At 47.2% G+C, this 15,242-nt stretch overlaps 5 protein-coding genes across 5 annotated transcripts; all 5 read right to left on the bottom strand.

Moving 5' to 3' along the window:
- Positions 1-838: 838 nt before the first annotated feature.
- Positions 839-1,891, bottom strand: NCS57_01492300 (uncharacterized protein; the record flags this gene model as incomplete). The annotated part of the gene is made up of 4 exons (XM_053064506.1): positions 839-954; positions 1,019-1,402; positions 1,468-1,718; positions 1,788-1,891. The coding sequence occupies 4 exons, from the start codon at positions 1,889-1,891 to the stop codon at positions 839-841; spliced, it is 855 nt and encodes a 284-aa protein (XP_052906134.1).
- Positions 1,892-4,394: 2,503 nt separating this feature from the next.
- On the bottom strand, positions 4,395-5,690 carry NCS57_01492200 (uncharacterized protein; the record flags this gene model as incomplete). The annotated part of the gene is made up of 1 exon (XM_053064505.1): positions 4,395-5,690. The coding sequence occupies one exon, from the start codon at positions 5,688-5,690 to the stop codon at positions 4,395-4,397; it is 1,296 nt and encodes a 431-aa protein (XP_052906133.1).
- Positions 5,691-6,495: 805 nt separating this feature from the next.
- On the bottom strand, positions 6,496-8,320 carry NCS57_01492100 (FAD-binding FR-type domain-containing protein; the record flags this gene model as incomplete). Its single annotated transcript, XM_053064504.1, has 4 exons — positions 6,496-6,917; positions 6,969-7,849; positions 7,904-8,056; positions 8,112-8,320. 4 exons carry the CDS (start codon positions 8,318-8,320, stop codon positions 6,496-6,498), a joined length of 1,665 nt encoding a protein of 554 aa, XP_052906132.1.
- Positions 8,321-8,967: 647 nt separating this feature from the next.
- NCS57_01492000 (MFS domain-containing protein) lies at positions 8,968-10,589 on the bottom strand (the record flags this gene model as incomplete). Its single annotated transcript, XM_053064503.1, has 2 exons — positions 8,968-9,979; positions 10,111-10,589. The coding sequence occupies 2 exons, from the start codon at positions 10,587-10,589 to the stop codon at positions 8,968-8,970; spliced, it is 1,491 nt and encodes a 496-aa protein (XP_052906131.1).
- A 2,667-nt stretch (positions 10,590-13,256) lies between these two features.
- NCS57_01491900 (uncharacterized protein) lies at positions 13,257-14,624 on the bottom strand (the record flags this gene model as incomplete). Its single annotated transcript, XM_053064502.1, has 1 exon — positions 13,257-14,624. One exon carries the CDS (start codon positions 14,622-14,624, stop codon positions 13,257-13,259), a length of 1,368 nt encoding a protein of 455 aa, XP_052906130.1.
- Positions 14,625-15,242: the final 618 nt, after the last annotated feature.

Below are 15,242 nucleotides of genomic sequence, written 5' to 3'. Positions count from 1 at the left end.
GCGTATCGTCATTGGAGGCGGCTCGTAGCTCCTCGAGATCAACATTCTGACGAGTCCCTGATCGCTTAACAAAAAAGGAGCTGCGCGAACTCACCTGCTGCCTCATGAGACTGTTGAAGGCAACATGTCAGAACCTAGGGTGACAGCCAAGGCGATCATCATGCCACTTCATCGCATGATCGATATATTCGTGATACTGGATGGAGCGCTGCCTCGGAGCCACAAAGTCAGCTTGACCCTTGGGGTAAAGAGTTGAGAATGAAAGGGATAGGAGCGCCTGTGATCGGTTGAACTCATTGAGAGGCGTTGATCGAATATCGGGCATCTCGATATAGTCTTGCTGATGAAGAGGGATCTGCTCTAGAGCTGTAGGAGCGTTGCCTACAAGGTGATCTCTAAGATAATCCAGATCGCCTTGGTTAGCAATCCGCCCACTCCGTGACCTGCCTCTTCTATCAGCTTTGGTTAATAAAGAGGTGAGGTCACAAAGCGCGGCTAAACTGCAATGCCACCGAAGGCAAGGTCTGAGCTGAACGCAAGCAGCGTTCAAGCCCAAAAGTCATAAAACTGGTCATACGCAGACGCCCCAGCGCCGGTAGTCACCTGCCAAGGGCCTCCCAGGCGAGCATGCTAGGCTTTACAAGGCAGTGCTTTGTTTGGTGTTGAAGTCTCCCATCCCTCGGCAGCGATCAGGCATAGGCTATTGCAGTAGGATTTCCAGACTGGTATTTTCTCTCTTTATCACATGATGCTCTATCTTGATAATAAAATTATTCAAGCAGAACAGAAACTCGGCATTTGTATGGAGACGGACTAAGAAAGACGACACAAAGCAGTCTCACAACTTCTCGTATGGTGGGGTCTTGTTACCCCCTGCCCGGATTGCCTCCAACGACAATGGCACATCTTTAGTATTTGCAGCACTACCGTTCCAAACAGCCATGTACGTGAGTCCTAAATGAATTCTGTTAATACGAGATGCGCGATAATGGTGCGTTTTCAGTGAAAGAATACGCACCTGATGGAACATCATGATCCCGACACCAGTCCAGAAAATTCTTGGTTCCTTGGATAGCGAGAGGGCTTTTGCTGGCAATATTTCCGGCCAGTTCGATGGCTTTCTGGATTGCCTCTGCCTTTCCGGGGAGGATCTCGTTAACGAACCCAACGTGCAGTGCTTCCTCAGCTCCAAACGCTCTAGCAGTGTAGCATACTTCCTTCACCCACGCATATGAACCAACAATCTTTGGCAGGCGGGCCAGCGTTGCAACATCGCTTGCCAGCCCAATGTCAACTTCTTTAACGCTGAATTTTGAGTCTGAAGTGCAAATCCTCAGGTCCGTGCAAGTCGCAATGTCGACGGCCAGACCAAAGCAGACTCCGTGCATAACACAAATAACCGCTTTGGTAACGAAAGTAAGCAGTTGCATGGGAAATAAGTAATGCGGGCACTTGTGTCTAACTTACGCTTTTCGCATCGCTCGATACTTGTGAGACAGTCCTGGAATTGCAACGCCCACCTCCTCACTTTGAATGCACGTCTAGCAGGATCTCCGATGTCCTCCTGTCGAGGGTTGAAAACAGAGCCCTCTTGGGCTGCGTTTTGGATATCGAGACCACTGCAAAAAGACTTATCCCCAGCCCCTGAGAAGACGATGGTGCGTACACATGGGTCGTCAGCGAGGTGATCAAATACCTGCTTCAGTTCAAGCCACATGCTGTCGTCGAGAAACAATTCATGAGCCTTAGCTGTCCATTAATTGCACCAACAGAAGAAGGCCACTTACGGCTCAATGAAGGCATTGGACTTTTCGGGTCGGTTGATTTCCACGTGAGCGACATAATCGCGCGGCGTTGTGATTCTGTAGTGCTGAAAAGCTTCCTTAGCCATGCTAAATAAAGATAGAGTGACAATGGGTTTTGAACAGAGAGTGTGAAATCGCTGAAAGTCTTGCTGGGAAAATTAGAGGCGTTGGCTGTCTATTAGGTATCTATACATCCCGATGATCTTTCATTGAAGCCGAACCAATCGGCGGCCATGTAGAGAACCGAGGGACCGAGGCTGCGGACTGGAAATGGCCGTCACGTATGCTGAATCATTCAACATTGGAGTTTCTTATGAACAGGACTCTTTCAGCAGTTGGTGGATCCGAACAATGCTGTCCGAGGTATTTAGACCAGCTATCTCTAGCATTAGGCTATTTCGATAATAGGCGAGAATATGCTTCACTGTATGAAACTGATTCTAGGAAATAATGTTACTCTGGCCATAAGACGTTATTGGCATTTGATGAGAGTGACTGCGAGCGCGAATGCCAAAGTTGTCCCTGCAGTGGCTAATCCGGTTACATGTAGGTCCTCGGTGTCATGCTCTGATTCAAGACGGTGGCCGAGGTAGTCCGGACTTTAGAGGAAGTCCAGAGTTCGTGCCCGAGAGCTCCGACGATTGATAATTTGCTCAGAAACCCCAATTATAAACGCCGTTCGGGAATTGTGGATACTAGCTGCTTTTGTAGCTGGGTCGAAGAGTCTCGGCTTGTTCCAGATTTGGCATTCCGTATGCCAAAATGTTAAGAGGCAAGAGTAAGTGAGTAAGTGAGTGTTTTTAACGCCCAGGACCATAGCCTCCCGAGGGGCATAGGGCGTGCGAGAGTCTACCTAGCTATTCTTGTACTAGATTATACAAGGCAGAGGTAATTCTAGGGAAATAAATTAATAATATCTTATATCTTTTTATATAGCTATATTAAGGTCTTTTTAAATATCTTTAAATATTAAATATCTTATAATTTAAGTCTTTATATTAAAAGTTTTTTAAAATTAATAAAAAAATTTAATAAATATAATAATATATTATATTAAAATAAATTAATTTTAATATTAATTTTATTAATAAAATTTTAATATTAATATTTTTTATTTTTTAATATAATTAAATTTTAATTAATTATAAAAAAAATATAATTTTTATTAATATTATAAAGATTTTTAATATTTATTATAAATATAATAATTTATATTAATTATTAATTATTATTTTATAAATTTTTAAAAAATTTAAAATTTTATTAATAAAAAGATTTTTTTTAATAATTAATTTTTATAATTAAAATTTTATAATTTTAATAAAAAAGTTTTTATTAATATTTTTATTTATATTATAATTAATTTAAAAACTATTTATTTAATAAATTAAAAAATTTTATAAAATAATTTAAAAAAAATTATAACGTACTTGATAAGTGAGCTGTACAGTCAAGTGAGCGAGACAAAGGTATTTATATATTAAAAAGAGAAATAAAAAAAGCCCTTAAAATTCTAAAAATAGCTTAAAATATCTATAAACCTATAATTATATTTATTATATTATATATTATTTATATATATTTTTTAAAAAAATCTTATAAGGCTTCTTATAAGGTAGTTTAAAGAATAAGCTATTCGCACTGTATACTTGGCCTTTTCTCTATAAAGGCATTTTTTAAAAAATATAAAAAAATCATTTTTAAACTCTATAAAGGATTAGAATTATAAAAATACTCTTTTTAAGCTTATAGCTATTTTATAGAAAGAGTTAGAGGGTCTAGGGTAGGCTATTTCTAGGTGCACAGTATGCTGTCTCGTTCACTTGTCTGTACAGCTCACTTATCAAGTACGTTATTTATTTTATATAAATTATTAATTTTTTATAATAAAATTTTTTTAAAAATTTTAAAAAATTATTTTTTAAATTTTATAAAAAATTAAATTTATAAAAATATTTTTTTATATTAATAATTATTTTATAATATTTTTAAAAAAATTAAAATTTAATATTTTTAAATATATAATATATTAAAATATTTATTTATTTAAAATATTTATTTATTAAATGTCTTATATAAGTATATTTATAAAAATATAAGTAATTTAATTATAAAACTCTTAGTTTTTAAGATATTAATATAAAAAGCTTATAAATAAGTTATTATATTTAATTAAGAAAGAAATAAGCTAAGGTTTAAATTAATTAATATTATTAATATTATAAATTAAATCTTAATTATTAAAAAGTACTTCTAAAGGCTTCTTAAAATTAGGCTTAAGTTATAGATTAATACTTAATTACTAAAATACTAGCTACTATTATCTTAAATAATAAACCACGACCCTGTTCAGGCTCTCAGAGCCGCATGGAATATCCATCACGTTAACAAGAGGTTCGCTTAGCCTAATTAACACGTGGCAAAGATGGTAACGTTATCACTAAGTGCTACTCGGAAGTGCAGTTATTTGCCGCCGTTTTTTAGCATTGTGAGAGGCGCACCTACGGGACTATTAACATCACAGGCCTATTGGCAGGCAAAAGTCCCTCCTAATATCTAATCTTGAAAATATAACGTTCATTTGTTATTCTATAAGTACTCTACTTCAATCTTAAACTCATCATCCTTGTCATCAATTAGGGTAACTTTAATACCCCATCCGGACACTTCATAGGATTTTGTGCCACTCACAGACAGAGTTGCATCATTCATCGGTTCCCACCCACTGACTTCGCTACCGCAACTGTCTGATCCAGGCGTGGCATCAAGAACGCGAATCGGTCCCTCTCCTGTTGAGCGAGTAGTGTCGATCGTGTATAAGAGGACACCAGGGGCACAGATCTTTTCATCTGCACCCTTAGTGATGCGAGCTTCAGCAACAAGAGCAGAAGTCTTGTTAGCTGCTACCACCACAGCTTTGGTACCCCCCTGAGTCTCCAGCGGTGTGAGAGTATGCCTGGTAGTACCATATTCGAGAATACAGTCAACATCCTCGTCGGCCAACCATCCCAGCCTCCACTTATCCCAGGCGAAGAAATCGGGGGCAATTCCTCCGACGTTGCCCATGACACTGTAGCCGCCCACGTATTCGCCAGTAGGAAAGTTGATATCCAGGGGGTATAAGTCGGGTAGACACATGGAGTGGCCAGTTTCGTGGTTGAGTGCCTTGTAGCCCCAGGAGTTATATGGATCAACGCCGAAGGTAATGGCCCTTTTGGATACGAATGTATTGTTTCTTGTGAAGGCGCCGAAGGACGAGGCCAATGAGCGAGTCATCCATGCCGCATTGCGTGTAGGTACAACGTAGAGGATATCTGTCACAGGGGGCGGTGGATTCTCGCCGTTGTTCATGTATGCGTCCAAAGCGTCCTCAACGTAGGCGTAATGTTGCTGGTTACTTAAACCCGAGTCCCAACCGTATGACTCTGCGGAGTTCGGCATGCGGTAAAACTTGGAAGTATCGGCGGTGATGTTGAGGTCAAGCTGACCGTGGCTGATTTCCTGGAACCACTTGTTTGCGTCGGGAACCAACAGATCGTACGCGTCTTCAGGAGATTCTCCCTCGAGGGCCTCTGCGTCAGAAAAGTCGACAAAGATCATACGACCCTGGATTGTACCCTTGCTATGAACACAGTCGCTCATAAAACCATGTCCAACGCTCAACCATGCGAAGTCATGTCTGGGTAGTTTGCATGTCGGAACCCAAGGAGTGTCATCTTCAGGGATGGTTCCGTTGGTAGATCCGGTCCCGTTCGTAGGCGCGCTCGGATCGAATGGGCGTGTCTGGTTGGTAGGCTGAGTCTGATTGTTTGCTGACAATTGACAAACTCGAGTTGAGGCTGCAGCGGGCAATAGCAGCAACAGCAGAGAAGCCTTGGATAACATGATGGGCGTCTCTGAAGCTCGGAATGCTCAATGTTCTCGAAATTCGATGTTGGGTTTCCATGCCGTCTTATATGGACCATCTTGATATTTCAATGTCGCCAACGGACGGTAGGTTCGGCAGTTGGTACCCTAATTGTACTAGTTTCCCTTGGCAAGGTGAAGAAAAAAGGAGCTTTAAAATCATCAGGACGCGGGATACGAAGGTTTGAAACCGTCACTTCAAGCAAACCCCTGCTTAGCCCCTCCAACACGAAGCGTTATTTTAGGAAATGGAGAACTGGCGGCGAGCCCGAGGATTCCGCGCACGTGAGGTACCATTGAACGATGCGAGTCTAAAATGATATAGCATAAGAGAGCGCTCACCTACCAAGCTTCAATATCGCGGCATTATGTGTCAACTATGAGTGATGGTATGGCTATGCTTTGTTTGATAGGCTTAGAGTCAAGGCCGCGTTTCCGCTTAGGTGCGCTCAGCAATCAGGTCCCCTGCGAAGTGGAAGTTATTTACTCGGCCAGTGCCAGTGGTCCCCCTTATGGAGCTCTGCTGAACCGGAAGCTTAGCTGCGCATTATTCTCTAAGGCCTGGACCTTATGTTCGGTAGGGCAAGAGCTACACTCGATCGAACGCCATATACGTTTCAGTGTTGGCTGAATATATTTTCGAAAGATGCCTTCTGGCCACATGGATTCCGGGTCATACCAATCTTCAAAAGATACCTGGCGACATGGGAAAGATTTATCTGCTTTATCTTTCACGTTCTGCAATACCCGGCCGCCTTGGAGAAACGGCATGATCTATGCCCGCCTATGACCCCCCAAAGTCCTCACAGTGGATGTCAATTCTGGGATTTGAATCAGCCCAGCAATCGTTGACTGTCTCCTTGACTCTGTCCATCAATGACTTTGGCCCGCATACGCAAATAAGAATTTGCTCATGACTTCCCATATTGAACATCGCGTTTTGAACCACAGTCTGGGGATTCATCCTCTCGTATACGACACTCGCCTTGAGGCCAGGTTGGCTATCCTTGCTTGCAGTTCTGGTCAGAAGTGGCTGTGCCTCACTGTTCTCTGACTTGACGCCAAAATTTGCAAATTCTGGGAATACCACCAGACCGTCACTACCCATGGGGCCTGGCTCCTCTTTCGTGATGTGCAAGAACATATTGACCGTTGAATCGGCACTTGCGAGGTCCCGAAGGCTGTCACCAAACCAGGCCAAATGTTCTAAATAAATGGTTACCAAGAATGTGCGTGCAGGCAATTGATGAGACATACCTGTGTGCTTCACAGCCCACACAAAGTCAATGGGCTGCGATATTAACCCTCCTGTGCGGTGCAGAATACGGTTCATGAGGCCAAATGTAAACGCCGCGCCGCTCCCTCCGGAAATGAAAACCAATTTATCGTAACCTGTCGTATCTGGCAACGCGCCGTATGGCCCATCCAATGAAGCCCAGATGGCTCGACCTGGTTGCTTCATTGCAAACTCACCAAGAGCTTCAGTAAAGCCTTGCTGCGACTTTATCACGAGCTCCAAACCTAAAGGCCCGTTGCTGACAATTGTGAAAGGATGCAATTGGAAGAATCGTACGCGTGGAATCCATAGATAGCAATGTGATCCTGGTGTGGCGCCTTCAACGGATGGCTTTTTAAGAAGCAGCCGAATTCCACCACCTGGGAGAGGATAACAAAGAGCATGGTTGTTGACGACATTCCATGATAGACGTGATGTTCGTAGGGTGCGATCTATGGCCCATAAGCCAGCAGTAAAAAGCATCACAATAGGGAGCTTTTTGGCCCAGAGCGGTCTGTGCAGTACAGCCAGGATGATGGTCATCACAAAGCCAGCGATGTGACCGATGTAAAACATCTCATAGTGACGATATCGATAAAGACCTGTCAGTAGAAGAACAATCATGGTGATGCCGGCGCCGATTCCTGACAGGTCGGATGACTCGAGAAGCTTGGCCAATCGGCCCTGGCGGCTGAGGAAGATGGTGTAAAGTATGGCGTGTAAAACAATGAGCAGGACTGCTACGTAACCTACAACTCGATGAAGAACATTAAGGCTAGCGTGTGAGAGCGATGAAACAAGTGCCAGCGGCGTGTTCTTCATTCCAAAAAAGACGCACAAGGCCATGTTTGCAGATGCCATCCTGAGCAGAAGGTCAGTAAACGAGACAGCCACGCGTGATGTTGAGAGCAATCACCATCCATATCTAGAGGCAAAGTGGTTGACTGCGTGACTAGCAAACGAAGTCGAACAGAGAAAAGTGTTGGCCGCTAGGAAGACGCCGACCAACGTGACAAGGCCGAGAGACGGCCGGCCGAACCATTCCCATGCTGAGCTCAGTTGGGGTTTGCTGTCGTCTGTCAGTACACTTTTTCTTTCTGTAGCAGTCCGGACATTGTTCTTACTGAAAAGCGAGGACCGAGGCTCGTCGTGTAGCCTCTTGAGCCTTTTTGACCGCTGACCGCTGTTTTTGTGGCGCCCCTTTGCTTGAGGAATGCCACCGATGGGCCGAAACAACGAAAATGAAGAGGCCGAAGAGGAGGAGGGCATATACTGTTAACGTTTCCTCATTTTTCTGCTGCTTGGAGCGTGGTGGCCTGGGTGCAGATGCCATGGTTGAGCTCGGTATATCGGCAATATTGGGAGCAAACGACCGAGGTCACGGGAGGTCAGGGGAGGATGACAGGAAATAAGTCATGAGTCGGAGATTGATATGATTTGATTGATAAGATAAAGCGGGCCTCACATGGCTTGGTGGGGAACAAGGATCCTAGTGCATTGCTTGTTTCTCACAGTGAGAGAAAAAATATTGCGCAAACCGCTGACGACAGGATCAGCCCCGACCTCGATTCGTCACTGTGAAGAAAGCGACTATAACAACGACGGCGCTAGTCGACTCGTAAATGTGGATGTGGTGGTGGTAAAAGGGACTCGGAGTTGGGTGTGTCGCATCCTCACCCTCCTTGATCCAGGAGCGGAGAGGAACTGCGTCGATGATATTCAAGGTCAATCACGTTATGAGACGAAGATAATCGATGTTTGGATTGTGTTCTATTGACAGGGCCCATCTACAGAAGCCGAAATCTACAGTGCAGGACAATTGTACCTGGTCCTATGCTAACCTATCCTCCGTATATCTTTGCATTGTAGTAGCAGCTGATCAGTGATGCATATTCACGCCCTCGATACCCAGAATGACGATCCAGTTTGCCAATGCAATCACAGCAAGCGTCCACAGTGGTAACCCAACGAAGTTGTTGCTCAGTCCCCAGCCGAGAACTGCGCCACCCATCGTCGGTCCAATGATCCGGCAGCGCTTGACGTACTCTGAGCCATGCCGTGTACAGTTCCTAGAGTATCTGGCGTCGGCGCACAATCGTTCACCAGCATCACAGTCGCTGGGTTGACGAATGTACGAGACAAAACCTGCATTGACAACACGGCTGATAGGCACGTCCACACGAGGGCCGAGTTGCTCGCAGGCAGCAAGACCAGGTAGGGCACCAGTACATAGGCTACGATTCCAAGCGGTAGAAAGTAGCGGTACGAGTTCTTGACCCCCAAGCGGCCAATGAGCCTTGGATATATGAACAACTGTAGTGGTATGCCGATCATGCCAATTATGGTATTGGCGAATCCCATCTTCTTGCTCGAGAGCCCAAGACCACCACCGAATCGGAACGGGAGGTGGAAATTGCGTCCGTCCGCTTGGGGTGCTGGAAGAAGACTGAAGAACATGGAGTTGAATGATGAAACGTGTAGTGACTGGAGGAAGCGCTGCGCCATGTTGAGGCAGACCTTCCTGCTCAATATGGCGCGGAGGGACGACTTTTGTTTGGGCTCCGGCTCAAGCTCCGGTACCCCCCCGATTTCGTCTTCTAGAAGATGTGAGGTTTGCGTTGGCAAATAGTCGTCTTGGATAGCCTCATTTTCGTAGCCCGCATTCTTGCGTCTCATGATGGTAGCCATGATTGACTTTCCCAGCGCGCGGCCGAGATCCCGCCGATGCCGTAGTTGCGGATGTGTTTCATCGAGGCCCAGGATGATCCCAAGTGCTGCTGCTCCTAGGATGATGGCGAAGAACAGGTTGGGGAGGGCGTACGGAAAGCTCCTCATCCACCGGACACCATCTACGCCTCCAAAAAAGGAGCCTGGGCCGAAGAGGCTCGACAAAGCATGAATTGGGTCTGCGAGGAAACCACTTAGAAGTGGCCCAATAATGACACCGACGTTGAAGCACATGGGGAGAAGGAGAAAGGCGCGAGTTTGGTGACTGTGAATCATCAGCATAGGATCTTGCCACTGGTTGTTCTCGTCATCGACACTTATCGCTTGTCGACAACAATCTCAGATACCATAGTCCTTAGGACACCAACATTCCCGTTTAATGCACCAGCCAAGCACCGAAAGAAGAAGGCCGTGTGCAAAGACTTTGCGAATCCCATCCCCAGGGCCGATATGGCCGTACCAGAGAGTCCGATGAGCAACACACGCTCGCGCCCAATTCGAGGGTCGTCAGCAGCACGCCCCCACCACATAGACGTGAGGCATTGTGCAGCGGCAAAAGCAGCAGTGAGATAACCAGCTTGTCTGGCAATCTCAGAGGGGTCCAGGCTCGGGTCGAACCATCGCAGCTGGTAGAACAGGTACGATGTCAGGGACCGCTCGCTGATGGGCTCTGCCAAGCGGGCGAAGAGGATGACGGCCAGCTGACCCTTCTTAGGAATTGAGGCCCATGAGATATCCCGATCACTCACTGGGGGAGCCGGGAGAGTCACGTACTGCGACGGCGTGTCCTGCTGGAGAAGGAGCGTCTCTTCCGATGTCGCCCTTCGCTCGTCGGGTTTGTTGGCACTTGAGTGGTTCCTAGTCGCCGGGCCCATTGGATCGGTCAGACAATTCGCTGGAGTTGGAACAGAAGAAACAAAGTTGCCTGCGCGGGGGGGGGGGGGGGCTGTAAGAGATGGTGGGCAATGCAGAGCCGGGATGAACTTGAGCAGACGTGGGTGGGTGAGGGGTGCCCGCGATATATCCACTCCCTGTTCACGGCTAACGAGTACGTGCACTACTACGTCTTAGCGAGGGAACCCATCCATGGCCTCAGAAAAGTCCCTCCCCTCCACTTCACACCAAACTCGTTAATTGCGCGTCTACAGACTAGAATGAAGCTCTGAGAACTAATCCCGGCAGCTTGGCAGCAGCCATGCGAGAGTATCGCACCGTTTACAGACGCCTTCGGCCAGGATCAGCTCACAGACAAGGGAACTATCCTGCCAAAGGAGCCCCATTGCTGCAAGTTCAGAGACACGATTGTGAATCGTCCTACTCCGCAAGTAGGAAGGATTGTGTCTCACACCGACCCGCTTCCTACCTACCGACTGGCGTCGTGGCGACCTTGATCTCATCAGATAAGATATAAATCTGCCATCGCCGCCTCGATGACAACCTCAGCAGCAACGTCAACCCACGACTTCTTCCACTTCGTTCTCCTCCCCATCCTCCTCCTCCTCCTTCCCGCTTGGCCGGTCCCCAACCTCGCAACTGTGTTCATCTGAGCTCGTGACGGGGGTTGGGGCCGAGAAAGATATGGACACGGTTGGGACAAGCCGGAAAGTTGGTTCGGGTGTTGGTGCCGCAGGATTATTAACAGCCTCTCGCGCCCTGGCTTGCTCCTATGCCTATTCCATGGTTAGTATCAAAGAAAGCGTGGTGACACGATTGCCTACCATGTGCTTCTGGGTGCGAAGGTGTTGTTTCAAGGATCTCCAATCCCTCGTCCCTTTGCATTCTATACCTACAACGGGGCACGTCTTGCCATTCAAGTGATCTCTTATGGGAATGGTGATATCGAACTGGGAGTACCGCAAATGTGGAGCATATGCCGAGTAAATTGACTGGCGGGCGAGTTCCTCGGTCACGGCGAGCTTAACCTCAGCTTCGTCTTCGATTTCTCGAACTGTATAGTAAATTTAGTTAGACCAATAGCACTGAAAGACATGGGTGAGATCATATGCGTCAACTCATGGAGCGGAGCCTGGTGCATCACAGGTAGAGGTGGTGGCGTTGGAGGAGCAGGAGGGTGCGGGTCTTGAGGGCATTCCCAGCTCCAATCTTCGAGAGGCGCGACATCTGTCATGGTGTAATCGAAAAAGAACTGTCTCAACGTGTTCAATGAAGTTTTATGTCTAGTCAGCGATAAAATTCAATGCGAAAATTTTGGTGGGTGTCTTGGTGTCTTCGCTTAGGATGTTGGGAAGGAGCGTCCCCCGACATGGAGCAACCACTGGTTGACATGAGTAGACCCAGTACCCATACACTCAAAGCACACTTTATGAATGGGCGACAAGTCAACGGCCTCAACGCCGACATCATCACCCAGACCCGAGGATCAACTGAACAGCTGGCTGGATACACATCGGCGCTGCAGCAGGTCATTCATGTTGTCTGCGCTCCCATGATCGGTACTTTCTTCGACTTCTTCGGCTACAGAATGGCGTTTGTGAGTGTCACATCGGTCATCTGGATCTTGGTTTACTGCCTCATTGGTTTTACCAAGGTCAACGCTCTTGGTGCCATGATCATCGCCTCCGTGGCATCAACAATGAATGCCCTTCCCTTCCTGGCATCCATTCCCCCCATGGTCCCAAGCCAGCTTGAACTGGGTCTTGTTTTTGGCATATGGAAGGCTTTCAAAAACAGCGGTAGTGTGATCGTTGATACGATTGCTGGCCGGCCACAGGACCTCACACCAGGGCAGACCTATGAGCGCGTCGTCGGCTTTCTTCGTGGCTGTCAAGGGACTGGAGTTTTGCCTGGGACTCCTCTATGGCGTCCTCGATAGAAGGTATGTTGCCAAGAAACTGAAATAGGATTCACTAGCAAACAGTTACTGATGAGTTCCTCTGTAGATATCTTGCGGGTATTCTTACGATGAGTGAGAAGAAGCGGTTGGTGGTTGAAAAGGCAGGCGAAGTTGGAGCACCTGTCGGACGGAAATCCGCCCAGTCTTTCACGAGTGTTGGCATTGTGCTCCTATGCAGCATGATCATTATGTCTTGGGTCTTGTTTATCCGTTACTCGATTTAAAAATCAGGTTGAGAGTTAGCCGGTTCTGGGGCCGTAGCTTTATGCTATAGAGAAGATTGGAGATTGTGAACGATCTCGGATGCCTTTGGGCGTTGCTCGAGCTCGAAATTGAGCATGTTAGCGACCATGCCTGAGATTGACGCCAGAAGTGCTCGAGAGCTCTCCAGGTAGTCATTGGTTTGACCTTCCACCGTCACCAGAGTTGTGGCGATACTGTCCAGCGTCTTTCTTCCGTCATGGAAGGAAGTCCTCGGGATGTGAGGCATTTCATCGGTGGCTTGGGATCGCTCCTCATAATCAACACCGCGATGCGGCAATCGTCAAGATGGAAGCAGCGTCTCCATCGAGAGAATCAATTCTACCATGCGGGACAAAGAACGATAACAAATAGTGGGCGAAGAGCAATAATGAGCCAAAGTTTGGTCTCACATTGCCTTGCGGGGTATCATGTACGAACGAAATACTCAAACTTTCAAACAATTATCATATAACCATCTCTTATAAACCGTCAAAGCCCAATACCCCAAGTGTCGCAGAAAAGCCACCACCTGGTAACACCCGAGCACAGTCTTTGTATCGCCAATCATGACCGTCTCAATAAGATGCACAGTCTCGCCATCCCTCAAGAAAAGCAGCGTCCACACGCCTCCGTTGACCTGTACGAGCGGTAGCGTCGTATCGATCGTGATGTGATTCGAGGATGTGACTGAGAGAAGGCGCAGCCTCTTGAGGTGCGAGGTGGCCCAGACAGACAGCTGTGCCTTACCCTCCTCAGTCGAGCCAGCCTGAACCTTTGTCTCGATGCTGACGGCGATGGGCTGGTAGCGCAAGGGCGCGGTAGAGGAATGGTTGATGGACTGGGGGTCGTTGGCTGCTGCGAGGCGGTCGTAGACGTCCCGGACAGTTCCCCCGCTGAGGGTTATACAGAAATCGACGAGCTTGGCCTGAAGGTCTACGCCGGAGCGGTGTTTACCAAGGTACGGTTTATTAATTGTGGCCCGAGTCACATCCCAATGCGAAAGGTTCTCAAACGGCTTCAACGCCACGTCGAGGAGCCGTTCGTGGATACGGGCGTTCCAACAGGGTTCGGGGAGGTTGAGCTCGATAGCTTCTTGAGTTCGCTCACACACCAGCCTAAGTTCCTGCAGCTCGTCGAAAGCGTTCCACGGGTTAGCCCCATGCTCCTTTGCCCATAACTCGGCGTCATAAAAGGTATGGTTGTCAAGGGCTTTCTCCAACGGGCCACGGTCGGCCGTGATGGCATGGTGCACTTGACGCGGCACAATGTTCCGCAGCTCTGATGCCTCCTTGGACCTTTCAAAGAGTGGTAGAACATCCGGTGTGAGTTGGTCCAGCCTCTTTAAGACGATGTGCTTGATGTGCTTCTCTGCGAGTGCAAGGTCGGCCATGTCTCTAACAGGGCTGCGCCGGCTTGACTTTTTACTCGGAGTTGCCGGAGGCATGGATACAGCCGGCGCTGATTGAGTCGCCCACGCATTGCCATCACCATCGCCCGTTCCAACTGAATACTCTGATCGAGTGTCGGTTGTTGGTCGCAAGGGGAAGGACGCTTTCGGCGCCGAGGTGGATGGAGATTGGTCCACGCGGCGTCTCTTTGTTGGGGATTCCGGTCGCGATATATCTCTCGGATCAACAGGGAAAGGAAGGTCTTCGCTGAAAGGCGGCGACATGATGCTGGTAGTCTCGTGGGGTCGCTTGCGCTTGGTCGATGTCGTCGGCTCCGGCAAAGAAAATAATGGGGATGAGGGCTCGAGGAAGGAGGAAAATTGGGAGGTTTCCGTGATCCAGGCCTCTATTTGACCGTGATCCATTTTCAGGAGACAAGAACACGGAATTATAAGGCTACGAGGGCTGCTGATTCCATTGTTGATCTTGATGAGGTACGCGACTTGGGGGCGTCGTTAGATCCGTGACGTTGCGTGGAGCAACCCGTAGCCCCGCCCGCGGCAAAAGTTCGGTACAGTCATGCCGGGAATAGCAGCACCAAATTGTTTATTTCCTGCCATGAAGCGAGAAAAATTCTAAAACAGCAAAGCAAAAGAGGCAAGCACAGACAGGGTTGTAAAAAAAACTTGAGACACTAAGACCCCGGCGATCAGCGAGGATAGCAAAAAGGGCTACCTTGACACCTTAACCAAGGGATAAATAAGAGAAATAAGAGCATAATCACTTTCTAATGCTATTAAATTCCCTTGGATAATTTTCTTAAATCTCTTAGGCCTTAATTCTAGTCTTTTTACCTAAATAATTAGAGAGAGCTAGTTTGTATCCCATGTTTTTGTACTGTCGCAGTGCATGTGGATTACCGGAATGCATTAGGTAACTATTGTACGTGGATGGCACCAGAAATGCTTCAGCGAATCAGAGTGGGACTCATGGTGACCCATCACAGCGAGTGGAACAGCTGGGACAGGATGACCCTTTCAAGA

Source organism: Fusarium keratoplasticum, chromosome 15, assembly GCF_025433545.1.
Source record: "Fusarium keratoplasticum isolate Fu6.1 chromosome 15, whole genome shotgun sequence".
Classification (NCBI taxonomy): domain Eukaryota; kingdom Fungi; phylum Ascomycota; class Sordariomycetes; order Hypocreales; family Nectriaceae; genus Fusarium; species Fusarium keratoplasticum.
Note: the sequence above shows the minus strand (reverse complement) of the source record. Positions and strands in the feature narration are given on the sequence as shown.